The 10670-nt window shown below is 34.4% G+C and overlaps 1 protein-coding gene across 2 annotated transcripts; it reads right to left on the reverse strand.

Moving 5' to 3' along the window:
• Window positions 1-2801: 2801 nt before the first annotated feature.
• On the reverse strand, window positions 2802-8254 carry LOC130941314 (probable pectin methyltransferase QUA2). 2 transcript variants are annotated; one of them, XM_057869771.1, is made up of 9 exons: window positions 7884-8254; window positions 6408-7276; window positions 6186-6318; window positions 5510-5750; window positions 4970-5183; window positions 4654-4829; window positions 4228-4531; window positions 3609-3747; window positions 2802-3404 (listed from the first exon to the last, which is right to left on the reverse strand). In XM_057869771.1, exons 2-9 carry the CDS (start codon window positions 7115-7117, stop codon window positions 3246-3248), a joined length of 2076 nt encoding a protein of 691 aa, XP_057725754.1. In that variant the 5' UTR covers window positions 7118-7276; window positions 7884-8254; the 3' UTR covers window positions 2802-3245. The 2 variants fall into 2 exon arrangements, with proteins under 2 accessions (XP_057725754.1, XP_057725755.1); XM_057869772.1 differs by having other exon boundaries at window positions 6408-7282.
• Between the last annotated feature and the right edge of the window lie 2416 nt (window positions 8255-10670).

Consider the following 10670-nt stretch of genomic DNA (forward strand, 5'->3'; position numbering starts at 1 on the left):
GATCTGAAGTTACTGTTGCTAGAGCAATCATGATTCACTGCACCATGATTAGTCAAGAGGTGAGAATTGACAAATTAATTCCAAATGAGATATACCACTTTGCTTCCAACCCAAGCTCAAGATCTCTACTGTGATTCCCTAGCATTATTTATCGTCTCTGTGAAACGGCTGGTACTTTCATAGAGAATGACATTCTGATTTTACTAGGGAACCCAATCACTAAGAAGACAATGGAAAAGGTAAGAGCACAACCTCCTCAAGAAGCTCAAGAAGAAGAGGTCCAGGGAGTTCAAGAAGAAGATCAAAAGGCCCAAGAAGAAGAAGCCGAGGGAGTTCAAGAAGAAGAGCAAGAGAATTAAGAAGCTCACAATCAGGGTGAACCACAATCTTGGGTCCCTCCACAACAAGGAGTAGAGTGGCAACAAATGTATTCCATAATACAAGAACTTTTCGCACAACAAGCACAATTTATGAGAGAGTTCCAAGAGAAAAAAACCTTGCAAGAAGTCCATCACAAAGAATTTCAAGATTTCAGGGCCTCGTAGAGGGCAAATCACAAAGAGTTCCAAGAATACAAGGCACTCTATGAAGCTTGGTATGACACTGAAGAATCTTGGCGACTTTACATGCATGCCAAGATGAACTAATATACTTGGGCTCAAAATGCAGCACACCCAAACATCACTCCGTATGAAAAAATATCCCACATCTGTGGAAAGAAGGTTAAGAGGATAAACAAGGAGTGTGCTAAGTGGAGGGAGAGAGAATTAAAAGCCCGTGGCCTTTGGAACCCAAAAGGTAAAGCTAGTTAATCCGAGGCAGGAATTTGGGAACCAAGGGGAGCACAAGAAGAAGATGATGAATAAGGTTATCAAGTTCTCTTTTTACTTTTATTACCCATCTCTTTATATTTTTATAATTTGTTTGTCTTGCTTTATGTTGTTGCATTTGCTTTAATTGTGTTGCCTTATCCTTTGTTTTGTCTACCTAACTACTACTTGTACTATCCTCCCAAGCACTCTAATCATATGAAAGGAGAGTTGCTTAGATGGAAGAAGGCTAAATCCTATTAATAAAGTCCCTTCATGAATAATGGTGGTATATATTTGTGATTTTCATGGACTGAGCCACAAAATGATGATATTGAATAAAAAGGAAAGATGATTCCTTCTGAGCATGAGGCTTAGAAAAATATTATGAGATTTATGATCAAAAGAAAATATCCTTGAACTTGACTTGAAAAAGAAAGAAAAGAAAGAGAGAAAAGAAATAGCAACCAACAAAACAAAGAAAGAAAATCAAGAAGATCATAGGTTGCAAAACTCTGATGATCAATAGTTAAAGAGCCCTACTATGTGTCTGTGGTGTGATTGTCCAAGGACAGGGCCAAGGCTCGGGTGATTAGACCCAGGGGTGCTTTATCACCCGATAACTTGAACCAACTAGTTCGCGATTAGCGATTAAAAACCCACCATCAAGAGTTCCCTTGAGATAGAGCATTTAGAAACCCAAAGAGATTCTCGACATCGATGGCGGGAAATTTAAAATCTTTGACTATATGCTTGTGGTGTGAACGTATCAAGGAGTGGCTCGGATAATTAGATCCGAGGGATGCCTCATCACCCAGTCGGATTACCGATCGAATTCCCACAATCAAGAGTTTCCTTAAAAACGGAGCATTTAGAGTTGTCAACCGAAAAGCTCTCTGATGTGAAACAAGGATTCAAGGATCAATCTAAAGCTTAAAAAAGGATTTCATAGTACTATCCGAGTCTTAACTCTCAAGGATCATCCATTCGTAGGAGTGCAAAACTCATTGAAGTAAAAGAAAATCCAAGATGATCACAGAGGTTATTAAACCCCACTTCCTAGAAGGACATGAACTTCAAAAAGAATTTAACCTCACTTCATTTAATACAATTCTATTCCTTTCTATTTTCTTTTGCTTGAGGACAAGCAAAGTATTAAGTTTGGTGCCTGAAATAAGGTTGTCTAGTAGCTTAAAGCACGAGAATGTTAGAGCAAGATAACTTCATTAACAGGCTTAAGTAGAACTTGTTTACCACTCGAAGAGAGTAAACTGTGTTTCTACCCCCTGAATTCACTTTCAAGCTTTCTACTTAATAATGATAAACGTTATTTTTTTTATCTAAAGATCATACAGGGCAAGCAAGATATTTATTTTGGGCTCCAATGTGATCAATATTAAGCAAGTTAGCTAACTAAGTACAAGTAGAGGCAGGGGTATTATGGTGAAGAACACAACAGACTTGTTGAGATTCACCTTTTGATCATTGCTGCTTTCATAAATATTCAATAAACTCAGGACATTTTCACAATCCTCAAAATTAGCTTTGCAGAATAGGATCGAGTCATCAGCAAAGAGAAGGTAGTTAACCTTAGCACAATGCCTATGAACCTAGATACCTTAGATCGGGCTATTTTGTTCTACCTTGTGTAGCAAGAAGAGGACTTCTACATAAAATAGAAAGAGATATGGAAATAGAGGATTTCTTTGACAAATTTCTCTATTTGGTCTAAAAAAATCAAAGAGTTAACCTTCCACAATGACAGAATAAAAAACAGTCGTTACCAATTAATGTATCCAACCAATCTAACAAGAGGTGAATCCAAATTTCTCCGATATGAGAAACTCATTCTATTTAACAAATAAAGTCGCATGTATTAATTTAATATGCAAAAACAAAATGAATATAGAGGATTTCTCTCAGCAGTTGACAAACTATCCCGTTGTTACCAAGCCTTTACAAGGTACATTTCAAGGACACTACAAAATGACATTTGAAGAGGAATAATTCTATAAATATAAAGCGGAATTGATGCAGAACATTATCATAATTTATACACCACAATAAATAGCAGTAACTTATTCTATAACCATCACCCAATTTAATTTTGTGTATCTATAATCAAACATATATCATAGAAAAGTAAATCTACCAGTATACTTTTTTCATATCAGCTCCTGCGACTTCTTTGGTAATTACATTGGCCCTATGCACACCTTACGGCTACATAGGAAATGTACAAGGATTATACTATTTCCTCTATATTTTCTTTCTTTATTCCCCACTTCCTCTGCTTTTTGGCATCCTGTGTCCAAAATTTTTTCAATGCCCAATTTTCTATGGTTGAGCTTTTTATGATAATACAAAATGAAAAACATTTCATGGGTGGAATGAATATATATGAATATTATTGCCCTTCAATTCAATATTCTTGAATTAGCTTGATTGTCTCTTGTAGAAAGGTTTCTGGCAGATCAGCAATCTTTGATCACTGTCACTTTCAGTTTCTATCACCCTTGCATCCCACTTCAGCTGAGTCGTTAGAGCTCTTGCTGATTCTACTAAAGGAACTGTATCTCGAATGATAACCCAACCCTGCAAACATAATTAAATAACCAATATCAGCAACTTCACAAGCATATTATATTACATAATAATATGCAGTGATCATGAGAACAGTTTTAGCTCTTTGAACTATCATAGATACTCTCAACAATAATGAAAGCAACAAAAGAGGGGGGGGGGGGGGCGGAAATTCCCATGGACAAGTAGTAAAATCCGAATATTTAGTTGACATACCTCTGGGCGAAGCAATCTGTCAATTTCAATGAACAGATCAAGCATAGTGCATCTGCGGGGCTTGGCGAATTCAAGGGATAAAAGTCCTGCTGCATGCACCAAGTCATAGGTTCTAGGGTATGATGGAAATGCCTCACACCTACAAACCAACCGAAAAATCATGTTTGTACAGAAACTACAATTTGCTGAAAACTATTCTTCATAAGAACTTATCAAAATCCTGAGCAGTGCTGGTAATTGGAAAAAAGTTTTTCAAAAAGAATAATGCACCATGTAAGAATTGATTTGTCTGTTATAATGAAGTCTCACTAAGGAAGAATTCAGCAGTGCATCTAAACCAGATGCAGCCAATAAAAAGGGATTGATGGAAGAGAATCACGATATTCACATTTAGAAATGAGAAATGTTAGGGGCAAACACTTTTTAACAATATTAGCCAATACTTTGAGCTAACACTTTATTTTTATACTATTAGGATTTAGGATTAAAGGTTTAAAATTTAGTATAAAAATACCTTTGTAGGCCAAGTGTTGGTCAAAGATAATAAATTTTGTTAGTCATGTAGTATTGCTCTTCAAGAATAGCTGAATAAGAAGAAAGGTAAGAGAGATTAAAATACCAATCATGCAGAATGCCAACGAAACCTCTGTCCTGGATCAAAGGAAGATGGTTTGGCCCACTCATTGAAACCACATTCATGACCCAGACAGACTTTTTAGCTTGCAGCAATGCCAAATTGAAACCACCAAACTCGGCATTCATGTCGAGCACATTCCTGAACATGTTGTAAGGAGGTGAAGGGTCCTCTTCGCCCGGCCTCTTCGGATGGTCAGAAAATATTAAAGGCGACAGGAGCGACCAATAATTGTTGACTGCTGTTTTCCAGCTATCAGTGTCCTCGGCAAGTTCATCAGACTGCAACCCTGACATATTTAAACATGGACAGTGTAAGTCCAACATAACTATTCGATTCGGCAAGGTTTTACAATGAAATCACTTTCCCTAAGAGCTCAATAGATAAGAGTTTGAAGACAGTAACAATTACCATGGACTGCAAGCTCGTTCTTGTTCAAGTTAGCTCGAGAAGGCCATGCTTCCCTTTTTTCAATTGGAATCCAACGGCTATTCTGTGTTCCTCCTATGCAATTTTGCAGTACTCGATAATATGGAGTCTCTATATCATGACTTTTACCACACAAAGAAGGACCAGAACCAGGCTTTCTGGTTGTAAAAATAGGCAATGCTAAGAATCAGGACCATGTTGAAACGGTAAGCAAATGTATACACATGGCATAAAATCTATTTACCAGATACCGCTTCTAAGGATATGGAAATCGTAAATGCATGTACTGTATTGTTACCTTGAACTATAGCAACTCTTTTTACTAGTTTTCTTCCATACGGCAGTTTCATCTTGCTGGGACAACATTTCCCAGCAAATACTTTGTGCAAAATCCTGTACAAACTTCCACCTTTTCTGACTCTCTTTGTTTCGAGCATTTGTAAGTGGCGATGTCCAGACAAAGTATCCACCAGGTCTTAGAAGCCTATCAGCCTCAATCAAGAAAATGCCACCTATACCAAGAATTGTATATCAATAACATTACAAAGTGCCAGGAAATGAACAAAATCCAACATAAAAGTCATGATCCGAAGCTGTAAAAAATCATCAGATTCCCAGTTCCAACGTCCAAAATGGATAGCCAGCCAAAAGCTTATTAATGAATCAAACAAAGGATTTCAATTCAAACGTGACTTTATTTTCTTCTTCGAATGACATTGAGTAATGAATTATTTAGTTTTGAACCACATAAAAATTCTAAAAATAAATGTTTCTGGAATAAACATAAAAGAAGCACTCATCAACAAAAAATAGCATGGGATGAAAATATGAAAGATACCTTTCTGGTCCCAATCAATGCCACATCTTGCACAGTGTAACATATCAAAGGAGAGCGATGGATATGGCAACTGTGTTGAAGTGAAAGAAGCAACCATGGCTGGAAGACCCCTCTCAAGTGTAAGCTGAACTTGACTTCCTGAAGGCTCATAGTTTGCTACGCACATCGTCAAAAGTTGACTCTGAAAGAGGTGCGCACCAAAGCTACCATAGCCACAGCCAATATCCAGTATTGTTCGAACCTAAAAATTTTAGATATTTTAGGATGCTAATATCTCAATAAAATAACATTTCCGGCGCATAATACTGTACACTATGAACTCGGTTCAAACTCAATGCCATCGTAAACTATCAGCAATATCTAGCAGAAGTCCTATCAAGATCAATATAAGGTTATCATTTCAACATTCATTGATTATTAAGTGAAGATAACAATGAGATCCTTAATATATAAATAATTTTAATACTATTATTGTTAGAATCAGCTTAAAGTCGTCAGAACACTGTCTTACTCAGCACACTTAAGTAGCAAATTAGAGGCAATTAAGTATGCTGAATTCTATTTAAGCATGTGTCAAACTAATGAAATACAAATACGATGGATGAAAGTACCGAAAAAGTTCAGGCAACAAACACTGAATCTATCCATTTCAAACAGATAGGACAAATGAATTTACCCCGGCTTGTAGGAAGCTAGACTCATTTCTAAGTCCAATCATTTCCGCAATTTGATGCGAGTAGTCTTCGACGCCATCAAACATGAGAGAAGCGGAGCGAAAGGAAATTTGCTCTTCATCAAGCATCATCATCCTGCATCCACAAATGAAAATTTCAGTACCCCAAAGATAGCATCATTACCATATAACATCAATCACCTAAGCCAATATAACATCAATCACCTCTTTGTCAAGCTCCCAGAAGAAAGAACCTCCTGTGCAGTGATTTTCACATTAGCTACCCATATAACATCTCTTCCAGTAGGCCACCTAAGCGGAATCTTATAATTCACCGGCGTAAGCACCAAACAATTTTGCCTGAGCTCGCGGCCACATTGCCGATCAAGCTTATTGCCATCAGAATTTCCCAAAGCCAAGTTCTCAGAAACATTAAAGCAAGGAACATAGTTCTCAAACTCCTGAGAACAAAATTCCAATTCCTTTAACTTCGCTGGACCGCGAGTAAACTCACCAATATCCAACAAATCCGAAACAAGCCTCTCTTGGAGCCTCCTGTAACCATGGTAAACATGACCTCTCGACGAGGAAGAAATCGACAATGTCCACCAAAAGGATCCAGTAAGTGCAAGAACAACTATGAGCAGCAAACTGAACTTCAAGAAATGCAACAAGTTAAGCCGACTTCTTGGGGACCCAACAATGAATGGATCGGAAGCAAAACCATTGTCTGTGATGTTGCCATATTTAGAAGGTGAATTGTTACTATTATTACTATCTGCAAAGAGCAGCCTCAAAGGGAATCTAAGCGATAAAGAAGATGGGCTTTGATCTGAGGGAGCCTTTTTATCCAAATCTTCTTTTTCTGTTTTCTCTTTGGATTGGGAATCAGGGATCTGAATCCCAGAAACACCTCTCTGAAGAGGTCTTGACATTGATTCAATGACCAAACCCAAAACAGTTGCAAAAAGAAGCCTCAACTACTTAAATAAATGCTATATGGTTAGAACAATATATGGATGGATACACTAAGAAACCAATGGAAGTGTGTTATTTCAGCACCATTCACCACTGCCACTAGCGCAAACGCAAACCTGAAACTAAAATTAATTAATTAATAAATAAATTAGAGAAACCGTGTGAATCTTGAAGTTGTTCAATCAGAACAGAGTAAGAGTACTTTCAAAGCAAATTCAGAATATTTTGAAATAAATAATTGTTTTATACAATTATTATTTTTTTAGTTTCACGTAAGAGAATTAAAAACAAGGGAGTGAGGACAAGGAAGAGCATTAATTAAATCACCGCACTAGATCCCATCACGGACCACCAGTGCTGAAATGGATATGTACCAACAATCATAAAAACCAACCCGTCAAAAACGTTGAAAATTAAATAAAAATAATAATAATAACTTGACTACTTGAGTTGTAATCAAAAGGTAAAGTTTTGGTGCTATGAGTTGGTAGATATTAACAGAACAATGATAGAAAATACTTTTGCAGTTGACGCTAGCAAAGGTAGTTCAACTTCAAAAGTAGTAACTGAATTTCAAACTCCTTTCATTTGACAAAAGAAGAACGAATTCAGCTTCAGTACGATCTAACATAAAGTGAAAAACGCAAAACCAATTTGGTGTGAGATCAGATCAAATGAGAAACAGAAGAAATGAAAGGAGAAGTGAGTGAGCAAAACCACTACCTCGTTGAGAGAAAGAGAATGAGGATGCGTGTGAATTTTGTGGTGCTTGTTGCTGGGTTGGGTTGGGTTGGGTTGCTTGTGGCACAAATTTACAAAAACGAAGACACACAGCTCATGATGTTCCCTGCTCTCTCCTCTGGCTCGGTGTATATTATGGCTTTGGGTTTTGGGTTCATTCTGTGGGATCAGTGATTGGTATTTCTTACTTTCCTCTCTGTGTTTTTACTGTCTGTCTCCGCACACGCTTTAATATGTGGAATGATTACGGTGCTTAGGAAATTAAAGGGAGAGTAAAGGGAAAACTGACAGACACTGAGACAGTGTGTCAATGAGCATGAACCAGATTTTGTACTGATTCGATCGACACCCTGACAGACGCTGCTTTTTCGGCTTAATATATTGTAGGAACAAGGAACGGCTTCTTTTTTATTTAAATAATTTTTTTATATTTTTTATTTTATATTATTATAAAAACAATTATATTTTTGTGGAGATTTTTTTATTTAAATTAATAAAATATAACATTTATCAAAACAATTAAACTCAAAATCTAAGTCATTTAACCTATCAAATCCAATCAAGTAGTTTTAACTTAATTCACTTCCACGCGTCATTATTTCTAACAAATTTTTGACTTAATGCGTAAATATAGTCTTTTCATCTGGATTTCGTTTTCTATTTCAAATTTTTTCTGCATCTTCTACGTTTTTTACATTCTCTTTCTTTTCTGTATTTTCTTTATTATTTGCGTTCTCTTCATTTAAGATCAATGCTCTTTTATCTGAATTGAATTTGAGGATCAAATTTTTTGAAACAAGTAGTGAAATCAGTTTTGAACAGGTATTTTGATTCAAGTTTAGACTATCAATTGAACCAACACGAATTGAATTATAGTTTTGAATCGAATCAAGCGTCTGAGATGTGGTTCGAATATAGTTAATGTAGTTCGTTAGTAGTTTATGACTCTGTAGTTGAACAATTTTGGTATAAAACCTAAAAAAAATTGTGTTATTGTTAAAAAATTTCGGTGTTATTTATTTTGATAAGTTCTGCATAATTGAAAATTCTTCTTCTTCCTCCTCCTTATTTTATGATGATTTTCCTTCTTCTTTTCACCATCAACATCTTTTTTTTATTATTAATCTTTTTTTTCTTATTTTACCTTCTCATTTCTTCTTATTTTATTCTCTTAGCAAGAATAAAAACAAGAAAAAATCAAATAAAGAAAAAAAATACATAATGATATAAAATTACAAGAAAGATGATGAACTTACATTCATTCAACTAAATAAAATTACAATAATACATTACAAACATGTTCATTCAAATCTAATATGAGAAGTAATGTTCCTAGGAGGAGGAGGAGGAGGAGGAGGAGGAGAGCAATACAAAAAAATTATTGTGTTTTGTAGTAAAATTTTGGCGTAAAAACTAATAAATTGATGTGTTATTGTTAAAAAATTTTGGTGTTATTTATTTTGATAAATTCTGCATAATTCAAAATTTTTTCTCTTCATCTTCTGCTGCTTTTTTTTCATCTTTTTCATCATCATCATCATCTTCATTTTTTCTTATTATTCATCTTTTTTTTTTATTTACCTTCTCATATTTCTTTTTATTTTACTTTTTTAACACAAATAAAAATAAGAAAAAATCAAACAAAGAAGAAGAAGAAACATATAATGCTACAAAATTATTAAGAAGAGGATGAACCTACATTCATTTAACTAACTAAGATTTTAATACATTACAAACATATTCATTCAAGTCTAATGTGAGAACCAATGTTCCTAAAAAAAATAACAGCAACAGAAAAAAGAAAGAAAGAAAAAAATGAAGCATTAAAAAATATATTTTTGTGCTTTTGTAGCAAAATTTTGGTGTAAAAACTAAAAAATTTAAGTATTATTATTAAGAAATTTTGGTGTTATTTATTTTGATAAGTTCTGCATAATTCAAAACTCTTCCTCCTCTTAATCTTCTTCTGCTTCTTCTTCTTCTTTTAAACCTTTTTCATCATCAACAACTTTTTTTTCCTTATTTTACCTTCTCATATTTTTTCTTATTTTACTCTCTTAACAAGAATAAAAATAAGATAAAATAAAATAAAAAAAAGAAGAAACACTAATGTTACAAAATTACTAAGAAGAGGATGAACATACATTCATTCAAATAAATAAGATTATAATACATTACAAATATGTTCATTCAAGTCTAATATGAAAAGCAATGCTTCTAAAAAAATAAGAGCAATAAAAACGGAAAAAAAGAAAGAAAGAAGAAAAGAAGAAGAAAAAAATACAACATTAAAGAAGATATTTTTGTATTTTTACAGCAAATTTTTGGTGTAAAAACGATAAATTTATGTGTCATTGTTAAGAAATTTTGGTATTATTTGTTATGATAAGTTTTGTGTAATTTAAAATTCTTCCTTTTCTTCTCTTTATTTTCTAGTGCTTTTTCTTCTTCATCATCTTCTTCTTATTTCATTTTCTTTTAATTCTTCTTCTTTCACTCTTTTAAAAGGAATAAAATCAAAAGAAAGAAGAAAAAATCAATGCTGTAAAATTACTAGGAAGAAAAGAAGAAAAAGAAAAAAATGCAACAACAACAATAGCAGCAATAAAAGAATGATGATGGAGAGAAAATACGTGAAGAAGAAGAGGAATGCAAACAAGAAAAAGGAAGAACCAAAAAAAAAAGAGGAAGAACGCAAAGAAGAAGAAAGATATGAACATTCATGTTCATGTTAGTTGCTGGGGAGTTGGAGCGTGTATTTACACTCTC

The sequence above is a fragment of the Arachis stenosperma genome, chromosome 7 (assembly GCF_014773155.1).
Source record: "Arachis stenosperma cultivar V10309 chromosome 7, arast.V10309.gnm1.PFL2, whole genome shotgun sequence".
Lineage (NCBI taxonomy): Eukaryota > Viridiplantae > Streptophyta > Magnoliopsida > Fabales > Fabaceae > Arachis > Arachis stenosperma.